The 25,511-nt window shown below is 37.9% G+C and overlaps 2 protein-coding genes across 2 annotated transcripts in view; both read right to left on the bottom strand.

Moving 5' to 3' along the window:
• The window catches only part of LOC129409888 (erythroblast NAD(P)(+)--arginine ADP-ribosyltransferase-like), a gene marked incomplete at its 3' end in the record, with an annotated part of 3,678 nt that extends 1,114 nt beyond the window's left edge, over positions 1–2,564 (bottom strand). The window contains exon 1 of the mRNA XM_055156808.1: positions 1,845–2,564. Within this exon, the coding sequence (XP_055012783.1) occupies positions 1,845–2,554 (710 nt within the window). The remainder of the gene's footprint in view (positions 1–1,844) is intronic.
• A 2,598-nt stretch (positions 2,565–5,162) lies between these two features.
• LOC110164635 (ecto-ADP-ribosyltransferase 4-like) overlaps positions 5,163–25,511 on the bottom strand; it is a 21,145-nt gene continuing 796 nt past the window's right edge. The window contains exons 2-3 of the mRNA XM_055156391.1: positions 6,779–6,844; positions 5,163–6,157 (exon numbers count right to left, since the gene is read on the bottom strand). Coding sequence (XP_055012366.1) covers positions 5,456–6,157; positions 6,779–6,835 — 759 coding nt within the window. The 5' untranslated portion in view covers positions 6,836–6,844 and the 3' untranslated portion in view covers positions 5,163–5,455. The remainder of the gene's footprint in view (positions 6,158–6,778; positions 6,845–25,511) is intronic.

The following is a 25,511-nucleotide window of genomic DNA, read 5'->3' as shown; positions in this document are numbered from 1 at the left end:
ACAGAACTAAACCAGGACTAAAACTAAACAGGACTAAACAGACTAAAACAGGACTAAAACAGAACTAAAACAGGACTAAACCAGGAACTAAAACAGGACTAAACCAGGACTAAAACAGGACTAAACAAACTAAACAGAACTAAACAGGACTAAAACAGGACTAAACCAGGAGTAAACCAAGGCTAAACCAGGACTAAAACAGAACTAAAACAGGACTAAACAGGACTAAAACAGAACTAAACCAGGACTAAAACAGAACAAAAACAGGACTAAACCAGGACTAAAACAGGACAAACCAGGACTAAAAGAGGACTAAAACAGGACTAAAACATTACTAAAACAGGTCTACAGCCCTGCTTATAATACATGACTTTTACATAATCTGTAACTCCAGAATCATTCAGATCACAATTATATTTTTGGTTTGACAGCAAGTTGGGTTTGCTCATATATGTTTTTTATATATTTTTAGGTTCTTCTGGCCCACCGAAGCAAAAGAAGAAGAACTGCTTCCAAAAGATCCTGTCCTGGTTCAGATGTGCCAGCTGTTTCTGCTCTAACACGGTGGAATAACTTAAGTGACGGGGCGTGAAGGGGCACTGGGGTGCTGGGGGGCGCTGTGTAATGGGCAGATTAGGGTTAGGGTTTTGAAGTGATCACTTGGTCACTTTGTTGGATCAGACTGGGGGCTAAAAGAAAATTAAAAATAGCGGGGAGTGCTGTTTATTTAGGCTTGTGTTACGAGACATGGGCGTAAATAAAGGCAGAATTCAGGGCAGGGGGGATTTGCACCGATAACGCGATCCAGTCTGTAGGTGGTCACTTTGTTGAATCTCCTTAGGGGTTAAAACAAGAAAAAAATAGTGAGGGTGGAATTTATTTAGGCTTGTGTTTGGAGACATGGGCGTAAATAATGTGTTAACCCCCTGATGGGTGAAAGAAAAAGAGGGAGGAATGGAAAAAACAGCAGCAAAAAGAGACGACCCCAAGCAACCACGGCCCCCGCTCACGTCAAACAAGAACCACCATGGCGGCATGGTGGCTGAGTGGCTAGCATTCGTGCCTCACAGCAAGAAGGTTCTGGGTTCGATCCCCGGGTATCTGTGTGGAGTTCATGTTTCTCTCCGTGTCTGGATGGGTTTCCTCCGGGCGCTCCGGTTTCCCCCATCAACCCAAAACATGCAAAATAATCAATTAAATACAATTAAATACAATCAAGTCAATCATTGTTTGTCCTTAATGCCTAGTATGAAAGTGGTGTGTGAGTGATGGTGGTGGTTGGAGGGACCGATGGCGCGCTTCTGTCAGTGTGCCCCAGGGCAGCTGTGGCTACAGTAGTAGCTTACCATCAAATGAATAATGCTGAATAATGCTCTATAAAGTGTCTTTGGGGACAGAAAATGTCTTTGAAAAGCGCTATATAAAGACTTACTTACAGCCCCGAGTAAAAAGCCCCCGACCCCGTACACTTGGAGCACCCCCCACAAGAGACACGGTGAAACATCACATCTGTAAAACTCCACGTCCAAAAACTCATGTGGTCTAAATTTAAAAAAATAACAATATTGGAGTGCTACACTGGATCATAAAACTTACGCATACAGGTGCTCATCTTAGGGTCTGCAGCTGTAAACATCTATACACCAAAGTACAGTTATTGTTGCTACAACTGTTGGTTTATTTTACTCTTCCCGGTTTTACAGTGTGTGGTTTAGTTTGTTGAGTCTTCTTTCTTCAGCCCAAAGAATGTTTTACAGTCTGTTATTAATTACACACAGATGTTAACATGCTTATCTTTCTTTATTCATAGAAACATTATACAGCTCAGCGTACAACTTCAGTACTTCAGGCTAGTTGAAGTTAGTTTTGGCTTAGTTGCCTTGCAGTTGAGATTGCTCAACTTTCCAGTACTCTTTAGGACAAAGACTTTTTTACCATCTTTCATTTCTTTGTAAGAGCCCTCAGCTATTTCTGTTATTTTGAACGTCTCGTAAGGGGGAATCAGCACTTCATCCTCATCCAATCTTGAGTAGCTTTTGATGTTTGCACCAAAACAGGTCTCAGTGTAAAAGCAGGTCTTTCTTCCAAAAGTGATCTGATCTGGATCTGTACTAGAGGATGCAAAATAACCAAAGCGCATTTGTTGGTTGACTTCACCTGTATATTTGTTGTTGGTTCTCCTGTAGGTGGTTTGACATGGCTTGTTATTGTCAGCATTAATGACCTGAAGGGCAGAAGTGATCCAAAAGTGTAAAGCGTGGAATGGGAAGTCCTTAGAGGCGTATTTAGCTTTACCTTCTCTGACCATTGCATTAAGCAGTCCATAGACATTGGGAAATTCTTGTGTGTAAACATTGACTGCTTGGACTTGTTCTAGGGTTAATGATTTGTCTGGACGTTTTTCATACTTTTCTTTTGCAAAGGGGCCTGCAACCTTCCAAGCATTTTTAAATGGGTCAATGTTGTTCTCTCTGGGGAAGTAAACGTTCTTGACGACTTTGGCCATTGACTCTTTGCAGCCGTCGTACATGTCGTCAATTGAATTCTCCATCATACTCAGCGGAATTGACTGTATGGACTCCTAGGTAATTTCTGAAAGAAATAAAATATTATCCTTAAACCAACACAAATATCTTAAGAATTTTAATCAATAAACTCTCTTACCTTTGCAAAAGACGTAATCACCTGACAAAGCGTCAAAGCCAGCACTGTGGTCTCCATGTCTGTGAACTAAAGCAGAAAGAAGAATGTAAAACAACACAGAGTTATAGAGTAAACTTGATGCTGTTACCTCAGGTCCAGTCTGGTCTCTGCCTGCAGGTCAGTACAGTTCTGCTCTTAAATAGTTAAACTGTTCCTGTTTTTATTGATCTGTTGGGATTGAGGAAGTATTTCCTTCTTTATTAAACAGTAACAAAGAATGACATTGTTATTACAAAGAAATAAAAGAATCAAGTACAATGATGACATTTAAAAAACATCAAATCGAATGCAGTGTGTAAGTATGAAAAAGAAAACTAAGTTGTTGTGTGTAATAATGAAGATTACTGTTTGCAACTGATCAGTAATTGTGCCTGAACTGATATGGAATGTTTAGTAACCATCGGTGTTAATGTATTATTTGGAAAAGGAAAGGGGGGCAGATAACATACGATTTTTTTTTCTTCTTTCTGCTCCTTTTCATTCATTTCTTGTGTGTCTGATGTTGTGACACTGTCGATGTCTTTTTATGCTTTATGAATGAAATAAATAAATAATCATAATAATTATCTGAGAATCATTGTTTAACCACACCAGCTTCATTTGCAATGTCCATATAAGACAATATGAAAAAATACACAATTAAAAGAATAATTAAGTAAGCCATTAAATAATGTAAAGCTACCGCCTTTCCACTGTCCATATTACTCATCACATCTCTGTCCACTCTGCTCCTCTTTCTAAAATAAACATTAAACTTCACACAGTTTAAGAGTGAAGAGGGTACAGAACTTAGAACCAGAGCTGGGTCGTACTCAGGTACATTTTCTTGACTCACTTTTTAAAGAAATTGTACTTTTCTTGCAGAATACTTTTACTCCTAATTGAACTATATTTTAATTGAAGTAACAGTACTTTTACTTGACTAAATGCTCTTCCCACTGAGAGTAAGTCAAAGTGACAAAAGCTTTTTGCTGAAAATATGAAATGATTCGAACATTTGTGTTTTTGCACCGCTCTTTCATACGTCCTTTGAAAATACCAGATTTGATACATTATTATTATTATTATTATTATTATTATTGTTATTATTATTATTATTATTAGTAGTAGTATTATTATTTATTTATTTATTTATTTTTCTTAAACTGACATTTACTTAAAATTATGAATCACATATTATGTCCCAGCAATAATTCTCAGTTACTCTTGGACCACTAGTTATTGTATTTAATTTGAAGTAACATTACTCTTATTTAGTACTGTATATTGGTATGTGGGCATGTCGATTAAAAAGACCGAAGTTAATCATTTACTATTTTTAACAATTTGATAATAATTAGATTAAAAATGTTTCAGTTCCACAGTCTTATTTCATCATTCTGTAATTTATGACGTATGTTTCCAATTTTCTTTTCATTTTGACTCTTCATAAAATTTGTACAAACGTCTCTAGAAATGTTTTGGTCATTTTAAAGACCCAGCAGATGGCAGCATTGTCAAGTGTTTTGCATGTGGTGCTGTCTGAGGTTCTGAAATGACACTAGATTAACAGATTGAATAGGTTTTTGTTTTTGTTTTTGTGTTGACCAGCTTTCAAATTCCAACCATATTAAATGTTATGGCTTCAAAGTCATGAAGTGGAATTTTTTTAATAAGGTGATATCTTTACTTATCTTGTAATAGCTATAGCTTTCCCCAAAACTACTATTATATAGTATTAGTTCTAGTAATAATCTAATAGTAATAGTCTAATTCAAAGTAGAATACATTTCATGTCTGTGTCAGTTGTCAACTAAATTAACTGAGAATTGTTCTGATTTAAATAGAAGATTTGGGTCAGTGTTACGTTTATATAGTTTATCTACATATGAGTAAAACTTATTTAGCTTTTCATCCTCATTATAATTTCTAGCACTTCAGCTTCATCAGTTGGTGTTGAGCTATCACACATCATCTCTTGCATCTTCCAGTCCAGCTGATGTGACTTGTTCAGTTCTGCTTCCTTCTGCTGGTGAGACTCATTCACCTCCACTCTTCCTCCACTCAAGCTGTGGTCACAACTGATACCAAAACCTGCATGAGAGCACACGATAGCACGTTTTTATACATTCACATTCCCATTGCAGTGTTCAAGATGAATTTCAGTGTTTTTTGTTTTGTTTTGTATTCTTGTGCTACTTGTTGTGTAAGCCAATTATAACTTCAGTTCTCAGATAAGTATTTTTAAAGAATAGATTCACAAATGAAAAAGCCAATCATCCCTGAAGCTTTACCTTTATGTATATCAACACAAAACAACGTGATAATTAGAAAAACATGAAAAGCTTTAAACTTTAACTTACTGCTGTAGGATGTTTCATGTAGCGATGAATCTGATATGGTGATAATGATGATTCATGTATTTATTTATTTATTTCAGTAAATGAAACAAGCGTCAAATTAAGACAAAAAAGACAAAATTATTTTATAAGCCTTTTATTTTTTTATGTTTTAATGGCGTGTTATATGTGCAAGCTGCTGTTACATTGTATGAATTCAGTGCAGAGTACAGATTAAGTGGGACACAACTTTCATATGTTTCTAAGAGCACACCCCCTCCACTTATGAGAAAGTTTTAAACATGCACACTAATATTGCCCAGAACGTCCAATAGTGATGAGACTTTTCACTCTTTTATGAAACTTGAATCTTTGGATCAGTTCATGTGTTGGTTTAGCTTAAAAATGCATAAAAATGAAAAAGAAAAGTCTTGCTAAGTTGCCTTGCAGTTGAGGTTACTCTGGCTCCCTGTACTCTTCAGAACATAGATCTTTTCACATTTCTTCAGCTTTTGATAAGTGTCCTTCGCAATTTCAGTGATCTTGAACTTCTCATAGGGAAGGATTAGCACCTCATCTTCACCAGCATAGAGCGAATAGTCTTTGATGGACGCACCTAAACAAGTCTCAATCTGAAAGCAAGTTTTGATACCAAAATGGATCTTACTGGGACTGGTCGAAGAGGAGGCAAAATAACCAAATCGGATTTCATGGTTGAGTTCTCCTGTAAATGCATCTTTGCTTCTGTGGTAGGTGATACGGCATGTATTTGATTTAAGTTTCTGTAAAGCAGTAGTCAGCCAGTAGTGTAAAGCGTGGTATGTGAATTCATTAGTGGCATATTTATCTGCACTGTCTTGAACCGCTGCATTAAGGGGTTCGTAGACCTTAGGGGCCTGTCCAGTGTAGACCAACAACGCTTGGATCTGCTCTTTGGTCAGTGTCTTGTCGCTTTTTTCATATTTTTTTGTTGCAGTCTTTTCTTTATTCTCCCAGGCCTTTTTGAATAACTCATTCTTCTTCATCTCTCTGGGGAAGTATTCATTCTTGACCTTTTCACCCATTGCATCACTGCAGCCGTTGTACATGTCGTCAATCGAGTTGTCCATCATACTCAGGGGAATTGTAACAGACTCCTGGACAATTTAAGAGGAAAGAGAAGAAAGGAACTGTGTGTAAGATTTAGATTTTAAATCCCATAAACACGGCCTAACTATATTTGAACATGTCTATGAGGCAGACGTGTTCAAATCAAAAATGCCTTTTATTGGTAACAATTGCAATGCTGATTAATTCTAAATTACAAAAAAAAATAAAAAATAAAATACATGATATCCCATTTATTTGTTGTTTTGGTTCAGTCAGAAAGCAAAATGAGTCTCACACGAGTCTCTCATTTGTGTTGCCAGTTTCAAAACTGAAATCCAGTTTGTTTTAAACCTAAAATGTGTCTCTCTGATCTGAACGATCACTACCTAAACCCCAGCACTGCAGCCTCTGCAGCTCAGTGTATGTGTCCATATACTGACAATGAGGAGAACTTGTATGTGTCCTCAATCTGCAGATTAAAGCCCAGGTTCAGTTGTGTTCAGTTCAAACTGTAAGACTGCAGGCAACATACAGTTTCTTTAAATAAAAGTATAGAACGGAGGATTTGGGTTGGTGATTGTTTGGACTCTTAGATAATTTTAGAAAGAAATAAAATATTATCCTTAAACCAAGACTTATTTCACAATAATCTGAATAAAAATCCTTACCGCTGGAAAAGAAGTCATCACCAGACAAAGCATCAAAGCCAGCACTGTGGTCTCCATGTCTGTGAACTAAAGCACAAAGAAGAATGTAAAACAACATATCTGGGTTATAGAGTAAACTTGCTGCTGTTACCTCAGGTCGAGTCGGGTCTCTGTCTACAGGTCAGTGCAGCTCCACTCTTAAATAGTTGAACTGTTCCTGTTGTCAGCATTTCCTTATTTGTTGAACAGGAACTAAGAATGACATCATTGTTTTCAGAGCATCAGTGTTTAATCACACCAGCCTTATTTACAATGTCCACATCACAAACATCAGCCTTACATTTTAAGAGCTTATTTATATGGAGCTCAACATTGTAAAATTGTAACATTGTAAAATCTTTCTCCACAGACATTTTCAAAAAGAACACAATGAACACAACACAAATAGCAAATGAAAGTACAGACACTTCTGGTGTAACTAACGGGCCTGTCCCACCGGCACGAGGCCTTGGGGGAGACCCAGGACACACCGGAGGAACTCTGGCTGTTTCATAATTCCCAGGATCCTTGGCTTTTGAACCACGTCGGAGAGATCCACGTCATCAACGTCATCATAAGTGATGTTCTAATTCCCCCCAGAGCCCTCATGCCCTTCACTCTAGACTTCTCTGTTTGGCTCATTTACCCAGCATGTATCTGTGGATCCTTGGCTGCTGCAAAGAACTTGAACTTGTCCACAATGCACTGGGCTTGCATCTCCATAAATCTGACTCTCTTTGGCCTGGACTTCGGCCTTATAATCTTCCACAGTATCTATTTCACTTAACCTTTATAATTCCGTAAGTCTTCTTAAGTCTTCACAACACGATTCAGGTCACATTTGACCCAGACCAAGAATTCCCTCATACTAAGTGTCTCAACCAAATTCTGAGCGACAGATCTGTTTAGAATGTCTAAATAGACTATTCCACGTTAATAAATATATGTGATATATAAATATAATGTTTCAGACAGCTGAAAGAGATTTTTTTAAGTTTTAGGAGAAAAATTTAATGATAAATGAATTATGAATGATAAAGTCAAATTAATGTGACAAAAATGAGCAGATAAAAAAGGATTTGGGTTTACCTTTGTGTAATGTGTGGATGGGCTCAAATTGGCATTAGTATATTTAAGTTTTAATAAAATATTGATTATCTATTAACTGAATACTCTTTGGTTTGCTTACACTTCTGCATGTTATTACTTTGGCAGAGTCAGGGTCACGAACTTTTTGCGTTTATCAGTTACAACATTCATTGCTGCAGTTGCAGCACTTTTCTTTGGAATCACTTAAGAAACTGTAAATACTGCAAATGTCACAGCACTTGTAAGATAAAAGCCTACTACAATTTACAAAAAATACATGAAACTTCAAGATTAGTGAGTGTGATTTTGTACTTGTGAAAAAACAACATAACGTTTCTAACACCTTCTACATTAAACAGGAACGAAAGAGTGGCATGAGTGTCACCAGGTCATCAGTGTTTAACTCATCCTTTGTGTTCACTTATGAGATGAACCCACACTAAAGTGTTTAGGAGGATAGGTAGTGAATTCTCAAAAACATTCATGAATACTGTAGGTGTGAGCTATGATATCTTGTATGTGATTCTTAGGTATATTCACTGAAATAAAAGTTTGTTTTAGTTGCAGTGTTGTTTAAATATATGAAGTCTGAGCTGAATGTATCCCATCACAGTAATAGACTTAGACAAACTGTACTGATCCACAAGGGGAATTATTTAAATATAATTTAAATACACAGCGTCAGATTGTCCTGTGGTTTAGTTTGCTCAACTTTCGTTCTCGAGCCCAAAGATTGTCTTACAGTCTGTCATTAATTACACACACATTGTTAATATGTTTATTCTTCTTTTATTCATAGAAACATTGTACAGCTCAGAACAATTACATTTGCATTAGTCTTATTTCAATTCAATCTTATTTCCCTAATTCCTCATTTCAACAGGTTCAGTACTTCAGGCTAGTTGAAGTTGAAGTTTTGGTTTCGTTGCCTTGCAGTTGAGATTGTGTACCACCACCAAATCTTGTAGGAGTTTGCAGAACTGGACAGTACTGGTCTCCTGTCGATTTGAGCTCCCTGGTGCCACTGCGCATGCACACAACCCCCAAGCGCTGTTAAGAGTTTAAATCCCGTTGATTTGAGCTTCTGAGGCTGAAGTGGAGTAACAAGTCACATTTTTAAAGTGTATTGGTTTCATTGTATGTTTTGACCAGTTAAGCAACGACGTGTGTGTGTGTTAGATTCACAGCAGAAAACCTACATTAGGTGATTGAATAGTTTGGATTTAATATTTTATTGTTATAATTTTCAATACATCATATTATATTTTGTTTCCATGTGTAGAAAATGTTGTAACTTTGTTTAGAAAGGCACTGCATAAATAAAATATCACTATATTATAATAGAAATTCACACTGTTGACCGATGATATTTATTTAATATAAAGATTTCAGTGTTTCCAGTCATTTCTTTCTCTAGTGGGAGTCTTATTTGATAGAAGATAATCGGCCTGTGGAAATGAGCTCTTCTACTCAAATTCATAGAAATGACAGCGGGAGTTTTATTCGATGGCTAAATTGTCCTGTCGATTTGTTCTACCTTTAGTCGGAGCCCTGTTTGAGCAGAACATGACTGTCCAGATGAACTACCTTCACATATTCATAAATTAAACGAGTTGAAATTAACATAACTGAGGTATAAAGTTTGATCACCGTGTTCAAACAGCATCAAACCTGCGTCTCTAATCCAAAGAAATATGTTGTAAAACTGGGGTGAGGCTTTATTGGATCTATACAACTGTGCACGGAAAAACGTAAAGTAGCTTATTTCGACGGGGTAGCATGAATCGATATACGTCACTGTCAATTTAGGCTGCAGGTAGCTCATTTCGGCAGAAGACTGGCTTACTTTCATTACGCACAGTAATGATAATGCAATTATTTCATGATTCCACTGCACCATCACCATGAAGTATACAATAAAAGTGAAATAATAAATAATTGTTAGGTTGGATGGCAGCTTTAAATGATTTGATGTCATACTTAATTATTCTTTTAATTGTGTATTTTTTCATATTGTCTTATGTGAAGGCTGGTGTGTATGGAAGTATAGATGTGCCAGAAGTTTTGAATTAGAATATTTCATGATGAATGAAACAACTCAAATAAAAAATAAAATGGAAAATGGGAGTAATTGAAAAAAAAAACAAACAAACAAACAAAACAAAAAAACATGTGATAGTTGGGTATAATTTTACATTACTTTTACTCAATCCCGGTCAGTGCGGGCCCGTCCCGACACTCAGTACTGGTTCCTTCCTGGTTTAGTCCTAGTTTAGTCCTGTTTTAGTCCTGTTTTAGTCCAGCTTTAGTCCAGGTTCAGTCCTGGGATCAGTCCGTATGCGGTGCAAAAGTCTGGCATCACAGTTTAAGTCACGGAAACGGGCTCCAAATAGCCTAGTAGAAAACATTAACATTCATTCTTTTTGTTAGACTGAAATGACTATACCCAAAATTTCTAAAAACACTTGATTTCGTAACTGAGGCCTCAGTAAAACTGAAGATGCTATGAAAACATAAACCAGTAACCGTAAGTAACAGTCATTTAAAAAAAATATATTTACCACTTGGTTGTTCATGGTGTGTGAGAATGTTGAATGTCTTCTGCTTTTTGGCCTCTATGAGCACGGCGCCCCCTGGTGTTGGCAAGTTCCCATAGTAACAGAATGAGCGGTGAACTTTGACCTGAATGTTTTTGATCTGAATTTCTCAACTTGAATTTTCTTTTCATCTGAATTTGGCAACTTGAGTTTTTTTTTTTGTTTTTGTTTTTTTTCGCAATTTGAATTTTGTCAGTCTGATTTATAGATGCTGAAAAATGAAAAATCATACCCACCTATCACATGTTAATGCTTTCTTTCCCCAATTAGTTCCATTTCAACTATTTTTTATTCAGGTTATTTTATTCATCATGAAATATTCTCATTCAAAACTACTGACACATCTATACATCCATAGGTGTGGTCCAACACTGATGCTCTGACAGCAATGATGTAATGTTTTGTCACTGTTAGAAGGAAATACTTTCCCAATAGATCAATAAAAACAGAAACAGTTTAACTATTTAAGAGCAGCACGAACAGCAGTATCCCAGTAACCCACGCCCAAGGCCTGAGCCATATTTACTACTGCTAAAATGAATGGAAGTCAATGGGAGGTCAGGGGGCGACCCCGACGAGATGGTCCAGACGCGCCTGTCACTCACCAATGACCCCACGGTGACGTGGGGAAGGTCAAGACCTTTCAAAAAATTTATAATATGTTGTTCTAATGTTTTCGGATATATTGTTTTTGCTCGAATTTTTTATTTTTTTTAAATTTCTTCTGCTCTTTGAGCTCTAATTTGACCCCATAAACACGTTCAAAAACTCACCAAACTTGGCACATTATTCAGAAGTGGCGAAAAATTCGATAAAATATAGGTTTCGTGCACAGGCATAAAAAAATGGCGACACAGCGCCACCTGGAAAACTAAAAAAATTTGCACCTATGGGAGATGTCCTGGTCAACTTTGTCATAGAGCCACGAAATTCAGTACATACATTCATCATGTGAAGACATCCATCCATCCATTTTCGTCCGCTTATCCGGGGCCGGGTCGCGGGGGCAGCAGCCTAAGCAGGGACTCCCAGACTTCCTTCACCCCAGACACGTCCTCCAGCTCCTCCGGGGGGACCCCGAGGCGTTCCCAGGCCAGCCGAGACATAGTCCCTCCAGCGTGTCCTGGGTCTTCCCCGGGGCCTCCTCCCGGTGGGACATGCCCAGAACACCTCCCGAGGGAGGCGCCCAGGAGGCATCCGGAACAGATGCCCGAGCCACCTCAACTGGCTCCTCTCGACGTGGAGGAGCAGCGGCTCTACTCCGAGCTCCTCCCGTGTGACTGAGCTCCTCACCCTATCTCTAAGGGAGCGCCCAGCCACCCTGCGGAGGAAACTCATTTCGAGCGCTTGTATCCGCGATCTCATCCGCGATCTCATGACCATAGGTGAGAGTAGGAACGAAGACTGACCGGTAAATCGAAGAGCTTCGCCTTTCGACTCAGCTCCCTCTTCACCACAATGGTCCGATACAGCGACCGCATCACTGCCGAAGCTGCACCGATTCGCCTGTCAATCTCACGTTCCGTCCTTCCCTCACTCGTGAACAAGACCCCGAGATACTTGAACTCCTCCACTTGAGGCAAAGACTCCCCACCCACCTGGAGGGGGCAAACATGTGAAGACAAACAAAAAATATTATTATGGCCACGCCCCTTGACACAACAGAAGGCGGCCATCTTGGATTGAAATTTTCATTGACGTTGTTTTTGAATGAACTCCTCTGAAGGTGCTTCACCCACAGGGCTGAAAATCACCGTACATCATCTACAGAAGTGGGAAATCTAAAGTTATCCAATTCATGTTGATAACTGTGACGGTTTATGTGCGGTGAGGCCGCAAATTTTGATCAAAATTTTGACAAATTTCAAGGTGACATTATTTGCTCCTGTTCGCACAGACTTAGTCCGATCGTGCTGAAATTTGAATCACTATCATCATGTGTGATCTCAGTCTGAATATAATACACTATAAAACATATGAAAAGTGAACACTATAGTGCCCCCTAACATAGACATGAAACGTCAACATTATCGGATTTGTACCAAATTTGGGAATTCAATTCTATTAATGACTAGAAGCAAAAACATATATTACTGACATGGGCATTTTTCAAGGTTGACCAGCAGGGGATGCAAAGAACATTTAAAGGCGTACTATGTCATTTCACTGTTTGCAGGCATAGAGTTTGCAGACACGGCGTTTAGGGTATGGTATGGGCGGGGCGCACCATTTGCGGGCACGACATTTGCGGGTGCGGCAGGCGAGGGCCGTTCGACGCCGCTTGCGGCTTTAATATTTTATTTCTTTCTGAAATTACCTAGGAGTCCATACAGTCAATTCCGCTGAGTATGATGGAGAATTCAATTGACGACATGTACGACGGCTGCAAGGAATCATTGGCTGAAGTCGTCAAGAACGTTTACTTCCCCAGAGAGAACAACATTGACCCATTTAAAAATGCTTGGAAGGTTGCAGGCCCCTTTGCAAAAAAAAAAAAAGTATGAAAAACGTCCGGACAAAGCATTAACCCTAGAACAAGTCCAAGCAGTCTATGTTTACTCACAAGAATTTCCCAAAGTTTATTGTCCCTTTAATGCAATGGTCAAAGAAGGTAAAGCTAAATACGCCACTAAGGACTTCCCATTCCACGCTTTACACTTTTGGATCACTTCTGCCCTTCAGGTCATTAATGTTGACAATAACAAGCCATATCAAACCACCTACAGGAGAACCAACAACAAATATACAGGTGAAGTCAACCAACAAATGCACTTTGGTTATTTTGCATCCTCTAGTACAGATCCAGATCAGATCACTTTTGGAAGAGAGACCTGCTTTTACACTGAGACCTGTTTTGGTGCAAACATCAAAAGCTACTCAAGATTGGATGAGGATGAAGTGCTGATTCCCCCTTACGAGACGTTCAAAATAACAGAAATAGCTGAGGGCTCTTACAAAGAAATGAAAGAATGTAAAAAAGTCTTTGTCCTAAAGAGTACTGGAAAGTTGAGCAATCTCAACTGCAAGGCAACTGAGCCAAAACTAACTTCAACTAGCCTGAAGTACTGAAGTTGTTGAAATTAGGCATTAGGGAAATTAGGCTGAATTGAAATTAGGCAATAAGACTAATGCAAATGTAATTGTTCTGAGCTGTACAATGTTTCTATGAATAAAGAAGAATAAACATGTTAACAGTGTGTGTGTAATTGTAACTGAAAGGTTTTCATTCCGCACTCTTCTCTCCAATTTATGTCTCTCTTTTTTAATTTTAATCTTCATGATTATTTATGTTTTGATTTGTTTTTATTATGATTTTAATGTATTTCTTATTCTGTAAAGCACTTTGAATTACTTTGTGTACGAATTGTGCTATACAAATAAACTTGCCTTGCCTTGCCTTGCCTAATTAATGACAGACTGTAAGACAATCTTTGGGCTAGAGAATGAAAGTTGAGCAAACTAAACCACAGGACAATCTGACACTGTGTATTACTGTCAGGGGATACAGCCAGTCTAGACTTCATAGATTAAAGCAACTCACCTTTATGTCTCCCCCCTTGAACTGCCATCTTATCGTGGTGGGGGAGTTTGCGTATGATCCTAGGAGCTATGTTGCCCAGGGCATTATGCCCCTGGTAGGGTCTCCCATGGCAAACAGGTCCTAGGTGACAGGTCAGACTAAGTGCAGTTCACAAATCCCTATGAACAGCACAATAACAAGGACCGTGACCTCCCCCAGTATGGCGCAACCAGGGCCCCACCCTGGAGCCAGGCCTGGGGTTGGGGCTCGAAAGCGAGCGCCTGGAGGCCGGGCCTTTGCCCATGGGGCCCAGCCGGGCTCAGCTTGAAGGGATGACGTGGGCCCGGCCTCCTGTGGGCTCACCACCTGCAGAGGGTTTCATAGGGGTCGGGTGGAAAGTGCACTAGGCAGCAGTCGGGGTCAGGGGCCTCCACAACCTAGTGACCCACTGACACAGAACCTGGCTGTAGGGATGTGGAATGTCACCTCGCTGGGGGGGAAGGAGCCTGAGCTTGTGCCGGAGGTTGAGAGGTACCGGCTGGATATAGTCAGGCTCACCTCCACACACAGCTTGGGCTCTGGTACCCATCTTCTTGAGACTGGTTGGACCCTCCATTTTTCTGGTGTTGCCTGCGGGGAGCGGCGGTGGGCTGGTGTGGGCCTGCTCATTGCCCCACAGCTCAGCCACCACGTGTTGGAGTTTACCCCAGTGAACGAGAGGGTCACGTCTCTGCGCCTTTGGGTCAGAGGTAAGAGGTAAGAGGTTGGTCTAATTGTAACTTATGTAATTTAGACGTTTTCTTACCATTATGCTTAATGGGGAAGAGTTCTACAGTTTCCTGTGTGTTTGTCATACATGTTCATGTCCAACTAGGAAGTAAAACAATAAACCTGACCAAAATAAAAACAGAAATACTAAAAAAATGAATAATTGAAGAAAACTAGTAAAGAATGTTAGTATAAATGTAAAATTGTAACATGTAACTATTATTCTGTGCAGGTCCATATAATGCGCCGCCTGATGGAGCAGGGGGCGGACCAGAGGAACATAGTGAAGTTCTTCGGGTCTTTTAAAACTCGTCTCGGCAAAGGCATGATCTTTGAAAAGATGGGCATGAGTATAGGGGACTTTTGGTGGAGGCATCGCCCTTTGCCCCTCTCGGATATTCGCACCATTATCCAACAGGTAAAACAGTGCAAAGTGTTTTTGTCTAAGTACACACAAAATGTTCAAATGACTTTACAGGTTTTATACCGATTTAAGTTATACATGTTGTGATGTAATATACTACCAGTCAAAAGCTTGGCGTTTCCCTTGGCGTTTCCCTTGGCGTTTCCCTTGGTGAGACTAGTGTTCCAAAACCCTACACTTAACCAAATGAACCGTTCTAACCCTAATTCTAACCCTAACCTTAACTTACTTTACACGTTCTAAAAAAAAAAAACATGAGAAAAAAATGTATATGGGATTAAATCACAAAGAAAAAAAGTATATAAGTAAATAGTATAAGACTAGGGATGTGACAATAACCGAAACATCGTGATGTTGTAATATCGTATCATCAAAGTTCTTTCAATAATATCGTGGACCATCACAATATATCGAATTACAAGTCTATTTGCGTATATTGCGTATATTAAGAGTTTTGGTGCAGCCATAGCTAAAAAAAAAAAAAAAAGACAGCGGGAACTGCATAGACCATGATCCTTTGCTCCATTTCAGTGTAGACTACAAGAAGAAATAACAGTTCTAAGCACTTTTAAGTCTTAGTTCTTTGGATTAAGTCTTTAAGTTTTAGTTGTTTAGCCTCCACAAATATCGCAGTAAATATCGTACCGTGAGATGTGGATATTGTTACATCCGTAATCGTGAGCTTTCCCACGATATCGCAATAAATATCGTACCGTGAGGTTCATACCGTGACGATATCGTATCGTGAGACTTGGATATTGTTACACCCCTATATAAGACTGCAAATATATGACTATATTTGTATTATATTTTAGATTTAAATGCCTCAAAGTATAGTAAACTTTTGACTGACTGGTGGTGTTTAGCAATATAAAGTCATGGTAAATGTCATAAAAAAGATCATAGTGGTGGCTCAGAAGTAGTTCCTCCCTATTATACCTCTCCAAGTGTCTCCGAGTAGAACAACGGAGTCTCCAGTCGGTGCACTGCACTGTCCAGTACCCCTCCCAGGGACTCCAAGAAGACCGGGTACTCTGCACTGCTGTTTGGCCCGTAGGCCGACACCACAGTGAGAGACCTGTCCCCGACCCAAAGGCGCAGGGACGTGACCCCACGTCGCTCCTTCGCGCTGAGCCTGGCCGGGCCCCGTGGGGGAAGGCCACTGTCTGGTGATCAGGACTGAGACCAGGACCAGACTTGAGTAAAGGAGCTCATTTCAACAGGTAGCTCAAATCGACAGGGCACCAGTACTGTCCAGTTCTGCAAACTACAAGATTTGGTGGTGGTACACAATCTCAACTGTAAGGCAACGAAAACCAAAACTTCATCTTCAACTAGCCTGAAGTACTGAACCTGTTGAAATGAGGAATTAGGGAAATAAGATTGAATTGAAATAAGATAAATGCAAATGTAATTGTTCTGAGCTGTACAATGTTTCTATGAATAAAGAAGAATAAACATGTTAACAATGTGTGTGTAATTAATGACAGACTGTAAGACAATCTTTGGACTCGAGAACGAAAGTTGAGCAAACTAAACTACAGGACAATCTGACGCTGTGTATTTAAATTATATTTAAATAATTCCCCTTGTGGATCAGTAGAGTTTGTCTAAGTCTATTACTGTGATGGGATACATTCAGCTCAGACTTCATATATTTAAACAACACTGCAACATTCTGAGAGAAAAAATAAATTGAAAAGAAAATACATATTAAGTTGTTTTTGTTCCATAACGGTGGGTTCATCTCATAAGTGAACACAAAGGATGAGTTAAACACTGATGACCTGGTGACACTCATGCCACTCTTTGTTCCTGTTTAATGTAGAAGGTGTTAGAAACGTTATGTTATGTTGTTTTTTCACAAGTGCAAGTGAAGTTCTTGTATTTTTTGTAAACTGTAGTAGGCTTTTATCTTACAAGTGCTGTGACATTTGCAGTATTTACAGTTTCTTAAGTGATTCCAAAGAAAAGTGCTGCAACTGCAGCAATGAATGTTGTAACTGATAAACGCAAAAGTTCGTGACCCTGACTCTGCCAAAGTAATATGCAGAAGTGTAAGCACAACCAAAGAGTATTCAGTTAATAGATAATCAATATTTTATTAAAACTTAAATATACTAATGCCAATTTGAGCCCATCCACACATTACACAAAGGTAAACCCAAATCCGTTTTATCTGCTCATTTTTGTCACATTAATTTGACTTTATCATTCATAAAGGTTGATTTCATAAAGATTGTCACAGGCTTGAATAAAGGTAAAATATTAAGCATCTGGGGATAAAAGAAAAACATGTTTGTTAATCACGGTGTCAATAATAATGGATATTTGTAAAATTGTGATGTAGTTTTGATATGTTTAAATAGTTTTAGTTTATATACCTGGTTTGATTTTTAAGATCAAATTTGTGTGCATGTATTACTTAAGTATCAGTTTTTTGTTTTGCAAAGGTGAGTAGTATTATTCAGGTACTTTTATTTGAGTAAGTGTTTAAAGAAATAATACGTTTCAGAGTACTTTTCTAGCAGCATACTTTTACTCCTACTTGAGTAATATTTGTATTGAAGTAACAGTACTCTTGCAGTGTCTTCAGTAAGTTCTTCATTACAGTGTCTTCAGTGATTCCAAGGAAACGTTCAGAAACAAATGTCATAACTGGTCATTTCAAAACGCAGATGCTGCACTTTTCCTTTTTTAACTGAAGAGGTTCACCCAACTCTCACATACTGACACATGTTTTAAGGTCCAATTCTGAAACTTTCACAACTTCTTATTCAGTTAATAAACTAAAATACTCAGTGTCCACTCTGTACACTCAGAGGTCAAAGGTCACATCAGTTGTGATGGTTGTGACTGATAAATATGAACTTATCATACGTAACACAAAAACACACATCATTAGTGTGTGGACATACACAAGAGGAACAACACCAAACTTTAAACACATTTTTCTCACCTTAACTGTCAGCACAGATACTGTGTTTTTAAACCTTACATACTACTCAGGTCAAATTTGACTCGTTTTGACATTCAACAGCAGTAAAAATACACGAAGCATCATTCTTTTATGTTACGACTTTTTCTCAATTTTGCCAAAATACACAAAAATATTTTAAAATGTTATACTTTTGTACAGGTGCTACAAATCTTTGGACACTGAGGCTGGTTCAGGTCAATTTTGACCCAAATCTATTGAGATGCATTTTAGATCTGTCAGTGTGGGTCAAATGAAGGAAAATGGAAATTTTAGGCAATACTGAAACTGTGAAACTGTACAGACCATGTTTGTGTGTATTTTTTTTTATTTTATTTTTTTTATTTATTTTTTCACCACATTCCCTAGGTTCCCAGAGAAAGACACCTGTTGGTTTTTGAAGGGGCAGTTCAACTATTTAAGAGCGGAGCTGCACTGACCTGCAGACAGAGACCAGACTCGACCTGAGGTAACAGCAGCAAGTTTACTCTATAACCCAGATATGTTGTTTTACATTCTTCTTTGTGCTTTAGTTCACAGACATGGAGACCACAGTGCTGATGCTTTGTCTGGTGATGACTTATTTTCCAGCGGTAAGGATTTTTATTCACATTCTTAAGAAATATGTCTTAGTGTACGGATAATATTTTATTTCTTTCTAAAATTATGTAAGAGTCCGAGTCAGCATTGCAATTGTTACCAGTAAAAGTTATTTTAGATTTGAACACGTCTGCTTCATAGACATGTTCAAATATAGTTAGGCCGTGTTTATGGGATTTAAAATCTAAATCTTACACATAGTTCCTTTCTTCTCTTTCCTCTTAAATTGTCCAGGAGTGTGTCACAATTCCCCTGAGTATGATGGACAAATTGGTTGACGACATGTACAACAGCTGCAGTGATGCAATGGGTGAAAAGGTAAAAAATGAATACTTCCCCAGAGAGAAGAAGAATAATGAGTTATTCAAAAAGGCCTGGGAGAATAAAGAAAATAGTGCAAATAAAACATGAAAAAAACCGACAAGACACTGACCAAAGATCAGATCCAAGCGTTGTCGGTCTACACTGGACAGGCCCCTAAGGTCTATGAACCCTTTAATGCAGCGGTTCGAGACAGTGCAGATAAATATGCCACTAATGAATTCACATACCACACTTTACACTACTGGCTGACTACTGCTTTACAGAGACTTAAATCAAATACATGCCGTATCACCTACAGGAGAAGCAAACAAGAATTTACAGGTCGAGTCAACCAAGAAATCCGATTTGGTTATTTTGCCTCCTCTTCGCCCAGTCCCAGTAAGACACAGTTTGGTATCAAAACTTGCTTTCAGATTGAGACTTGTTTAGGTGCGTCCATCAAAGACTATTTGCTCTATAGTAGTGAAGATGAGGTGCTAATCCTTCGAGCTGAGCCCGGCCGGCCCCATGGGCAAAGGCCCGGCCACCAGGCACTCGCTTTCGAGCCCCAACCCCAGGGTCCAGGGTGGGGCCCCGGCTGCGCCATATCGGGGGAGGTCACGGTCCTTGTTATTGTACTGTTCATAGGGATTAGTCTGACCTGTCACCTGTCACCTAGGACCTGTTTGCCATGGGAGACCCTACCAGGGGCATAATGACCTGGGCAACATAGCTCCTAGGATCATTTGGGTACGCAAACTCCCCCACCACGATAAGGTGGCAGTTCAAGGGGGGAGACATAAAGGTGAGTTGCTTTAATCTATGAAGTCTAGACTGGCTGTATCCCCTGACAGTAATACACAGTGTCAGATTGTCCTGTGGTTTAGTTTGCTCAACTTTCATTCTCTCTAGCCCAAAGATTTTTCTTACAGTCTGTCATTAATTACACACACACTGTTAACATGTTTATTCTTCTTTATTCATAGAAACATTGTACAGCTCAGAACAATTACATTTGCATTAGTCTTATTGTCTAATTTCCCTAATGCCTAATTTCAACAACTTCAGTACTTCAGGCTAGTTGAAGTTAGTTTTGGCTTAGTTGCCTTGCAGTTGAGATTGCTCAACTTTCCAGTACTCTTTAGGACAAAGACTTTTTTACAATCTTTCATTTCTTTGTAAGAGCCCTCAGCTATTTCTGTTATTTTGAACGTCTCGTAAGGGGGAATCAGCACTTCATCCTCATCCAATCTTGAGTAGCTTTTGATGTTTGCACCAAAACAGGTCTCAGTGTAAAAGCAGGTCTCTCTTCCAAAAGTGATCTGATCTGGATCTGTACTAGAGGATGCAAAATAACCAAAGCGCATTTGTTGGTTGACTTCACCTGTATATTTGTTGTTGGTTCTCCTGTAGGTGGTTTGACATGGCTTGTTATTGTCAGCATTAATGACCTGAAGGGCAGAAGTGATCCAAAAGTGTAAAAGCGTGGAATGGGAAGTCCCTAGAGGCGTATTTAGCTTTACCTGCTCTGACCATTGCATTAAGCAGTCCATAGACATTGGGAAATTCTTGTGTGTAAACATTGACTGCTTGGACTTGTTCTAGGGTTAATGATTTGTCCGGACGTTTTTCATACTTTTCTTTTGCAAAGGGGCCTGCAACCTTCCAAGCATTTTTAAAAGGGTCAATGTTGTTCTCTCTGGGGAAGTAAACGTTCTTGACCACTTCGGCCATTGACTCCTTGCAGCCGTCGTACATGTCGTCAATTGAATTCTCCATCATACTCAGCGGAATTGACTGTATGGACTCCTAGGTAATTTCAGAAAGAAATAAAATATTATCCTTAAACCAACACAAATATCTTAAGAATTTGAATCAATAAACTCTCTTACCGTTGCAAAAGACGGAATCACCAGACAAAGCGTCAAAGCCAGCACTGTGGTCTCCATGTCTGTGAACTAAAGCAGAAAGAAGAATGTAAAACAACACAGAGTTATAGAGTAAACTTGATGCTGTTACCTCAGGTCCAGTCTGGTCTCTGCCTGCAGGTCAGTACAGTTCTTCTGCTCTTAAATAGTTAAAACTGTTCCTGTTTTTATTGATCTGTTGGGATTGAGGAAGTATTTCCTTCTTTGTTAGTAACAAGAAGGAACAAAGAATGACATTGTTATTACAAAGAAATAAAAAAAGAACAATGATGACATTTAAAAAAACATCAATTGTTGTGTGTGTGTAATAATGAAGATTACTGTTTGCAAGTGATCAGTAATTGTGCCTGAACTGATATGGAATGTTTAGTAACCATCGGTGTTAATGTATTATTTGGAAAAGGAAAGGGGGGCAGATAACATAAGATTTTTTTTTCTTCTTTCTGCTCCTTTTCATTCATTTCTTGTGTGTCTGATGTTGTGAAACTGTCGATTTCTTTTTATGCTTTATGAATGAAATAAATAAATAATCATAATAATTATCTGAGCATCATTGTTTAACCACACCAGCCTCATTTGCAATGTCCACATAAGACAATATGAAAAAATACACAATTAAAAGAATAATTAAGTATGCCATTAAATAATGTAAAGCTACCGCCTTTCCGCTGTCTGTGTGTTTTTTTATTGTTTTTTTTTTTTTTTTGACCAGTAGATGGCAGATGTGTTCCTCCCTCCCCTCTCACCCGTCCCCTCACCTGGCCTTTTTTCAGTTTCACCTGATGAGCCTGACAATTATTTATTCTTTCACTTTCATTGTGCACTTCATGGTGACGGTGCTGTGGCATCATGAAATAATTGTATTATCATTACTGTGGGTACTGACAGAGGTGAAAGTAAGTCCGTACAGTTCAATGCTCCAGGAAACCTCCAGAATTCCCTCCCTGAGTGGCAGAGGCTGCACTAGCACTGCTTCGTGACTTCATGGTCCATGGCGTGTGTTCAGGTAGTGACCATTCAGATCAGAGAGACACATTTTGAGTTTAAACCAACTGGATTTCAGCATTGAAAGTGGAAACACAAATGAGAGACTGTTGTAAGGCTCATTCTGCTCTGACTGGATCATCATCTTGGAAACTAAAATGCAAAATTCTAACACTTATAACTTTGCCATAATGTCAATGCTTTTGTAACTGAAAATATGTCTGAACTGCATTTGCTACCAGTAAAATCTATAACTGATTGGAACATGTCTACCTCATATCTGGGGACACATATAGGTCATATTTATATATTTTTTAAAAATCATAAATTATTTTTCACCAAGTTAAAATGTAGCAGTCACATTCTCTGTCCCACATAATCTACATATTACTCATCACATCTCTGTCCACTCTGCTCCTCTTTCTGAAATAAACATGAAACTTCACACAGTTTAAAAGTGAAGAGTGTACAGAAATACAACGCGCTGGCCACTAAATATGAACTTAGAACCAGAGCTGGGTCGTACTCAGGTACATTTTCTTGACTCACTTTTTTAAAGAAATTGTACTTTTCTTGCAGAATACTTTTACTCCTAATTGAACTATATTTTTAATTGAAGTAACAGTAACAGTACTTTTACTTGACTAAATGCTCTTCCCACTGAGAGTAAGTCTACAAGTGACAAAAGCTTTTTGCTGAAAATATATGAAATGATTCGAACATTTGTGTTTTTGCACCGCTCTTTCATACGTCCTTTGAAAATACCAGATTTGATACATTATTATTATTATTATTATTATTATTATTATTTATTATTATTTTATTATTTATTTTATTTATTTATTTCTTAAACTGACATTTACTTAAAATTATGAATCACATATTATGTCCCAGCAATAACTCTCAGTTACTCTTGGACCACTAGTTATTGTATTTAATTTGAAGTAACATTACTCTTATTTAGTACTTTATACTGGTATGTGGGCATGTCAATTAAAAAGACCCAAGTTAATCATTTACTATTTGTAACAATTTGATAATAATTAGATTAAAAATGTTTCAGTTCCACAGTCTTATTTCATCATTCTGTAATTTATGGCGTATGTTTCCAATTTTCTTTTCATTTTGACTCTTCATAAAAGTTGTACAAACGTCTCTAGAAATGTTTTGGTCATTTTAAAGACCCAGCAGATGGCAGCATTGTCAAGTGTTTTGCATGTGGTGCTGTCTGAGGTTCTGAAATGACACTGGATTAACAGATTGAATAGATTTTTTGCATTGATCAGCTTTCAAATTCCAACCATATTAAATGTTACAGCTTCAAAATCATAAAGTGAAACATTTTTTAACAAGGTGAAATTTTTACTTATCTTGTAATAGCTATAGCTTTCCCCAAAACTACTAGTAGTATATAGTATTAGTTCTAGTAATAGTCTAATAGTAATAGTCTAATTCAAAATAGAATACATTTCATGTCTGTGTCAGTTGTCAACTAAATTAACTGAGAATTGCTCTGATTTAAATAAAAGATTTGGGTCAGTGTTACGTTTATATAGTTTATCTACATATGAGTAAAACTTATTTAGCTTTTCATCCTCATTATAATTTCTAGCACTTCAGCTTCATCAGTTGGTGTTGAGTTATCACTTCATCTCTTTCATCTTCCAGTCCAGCTGATGTGACTTGTTCAGTTCTGCTTCCTTCTGCTGGTGAGACTCATTCACCTCCACTCTTCCTCCACTCAAGCTGTGGTCACAACTGATACCAAAACCTGCATGAGAGCACACAACGATAGCACGTTTTTATACATTCACATTTCCATTGCCAATTATAAGCCGATTATAACTTCAGTTCTCAGATTGGCACGGTTAATGTATCAATCACGGAACTGATCAAAACTGTCTTTCAGCCAAGTTGTTGTGAAACTTTAACCCTCTCCAGGCCGGCGTTGCAGATTTGCAACAGCTAAATGCCAATTACCTACTTAGTCCACATCCATATTTTATGAGCCTTTTTTACTCAGGAGCCTTTTATCCAAGAATGGCTACACACAAACGGCCTGTCAGAAGTGTGAAGTACTTTTGTGCTTTACAATGGATAAAAATTGTTTCTTGGAGAACCACACGAAAAAGTGATGTTGTTCTGCCACTGTAAAGCTGTTACACTGTGCTTTTTGTTTTCATTGTTATGAAAGGTGGTATACAAATAAAGTTAGCGATCATATCATTCTCAGTCTTCAGTGTTAATTTAACACACCAGACTAATGCTGCAAATCTGCAACATCCCAGAACGCACTGGATGTGAAGGTCTCTCTGAAAAAAAAGTCTGGATTTTTTATTACTACCCCATGTGATAATTTTCTCCAAATATCAGATTTTTCCTGTTACTAAAACTTAATCTGAGCCTGAGAGGGTTTTAACATTGTCCAAGAAAATATTTCACCTTATGAGTATCAGATCTGTAATTTACAACAGCTCTGAATCAATATGTTAAAGTAAACAGCACACAGCAATAGTTACGATTAGACAAATAAAAAAAATAAATTATATATATATATATATATATATATATATATATATATATATATATATATATATATATATATATATATATATTTGTAATTTCTCCTTCTTTTAAAAAGTTATATCTGTACATATTTCTGTCAGTAATTCATGGGAAAAGTATCAAATTGACACAACTATATTTTGTTTTCTTATAAATCACAGAGTCTGCCACACCATGGCAATGTGCTCTTGCAAAGACTAAAGAGTCATCTTATCTTTTATTATCTTATTATCTGAATTATGCAATATCAACTTCCAGATTCTGTTACAGTGAAATGTATGGAGGTTTTTATTCATCTGATTTAAATACAAATATCCTCATATTCACATTAGTGTTCCAACATTTCAGCAACTTCAAACAGCTGTATGTCCTAAAACTATCCATTTCCATTTAAAATGTTCCAAAGTTTTCACATAGTTTAGACCAGAGGTGTCAAACTCAAATTCACAGAGAACCAAAATTAAAAACTGGGACTAAGTCATGGGCCAAACTAAATATTTATTGAAAAATTTCAACAACATCTGCATGTTTTCTCTTCTTTCAAGATATATAATATTTTCTTATCCTTTTCGTATTAAAATTAATGTTTAAAAATTGTTTTGCTTAAACACAGAACAAACATAACATAAAATAATAACACAATTTGAAATAAGTTTATCTGCAGCCAGCAGGCAGCTCTAATACAATGTCCAAATATAATTATATTGTGGGCCATATTTGGCCCTCAGGCCTGAGTCTGACATGTCTAAACTTTAGAGGTTCTGAAAATGTCAACAGAGTCCAGTTTTTCAGAGAGAAAAACTCAAACTCAACATATTGTATCTGAATCAGTGGTCCACAAGTGTTAGAATCTTTTTGTATATTAACACCAAAGTGATAATTTGAAAAACATGACAATATTTCATTTACACTTTAAAATTACTGATGTTTCACATGAAGATGAATCTGATATAGAGACAA

Source organism: Boleophthalmus pectinirostris, unplaced genomic scaffold, assembly GCF_026225935.1.
Source record: "Boleophthalmus pectinirostris isolate CB_2022bp ecotype Guang Dong unplaced genomic scaffold, ASM2622593v1 HiC_scaffold_20, whole genome shotgun sequence".
In the NCBI taxonomy this organism is placed as follows: domain Eukaryota; kingdom Metazoa; phylum Chordata; class Actinopteri; order Gobiiformes; family Gobiidae; genus Boleophthalmus; species Boleophthalmus pectinirostris.
Note: the sequence above shows the minus strand (reverse complement) of the source record. Positions and strands in the feature narration are given on the sequence as shown.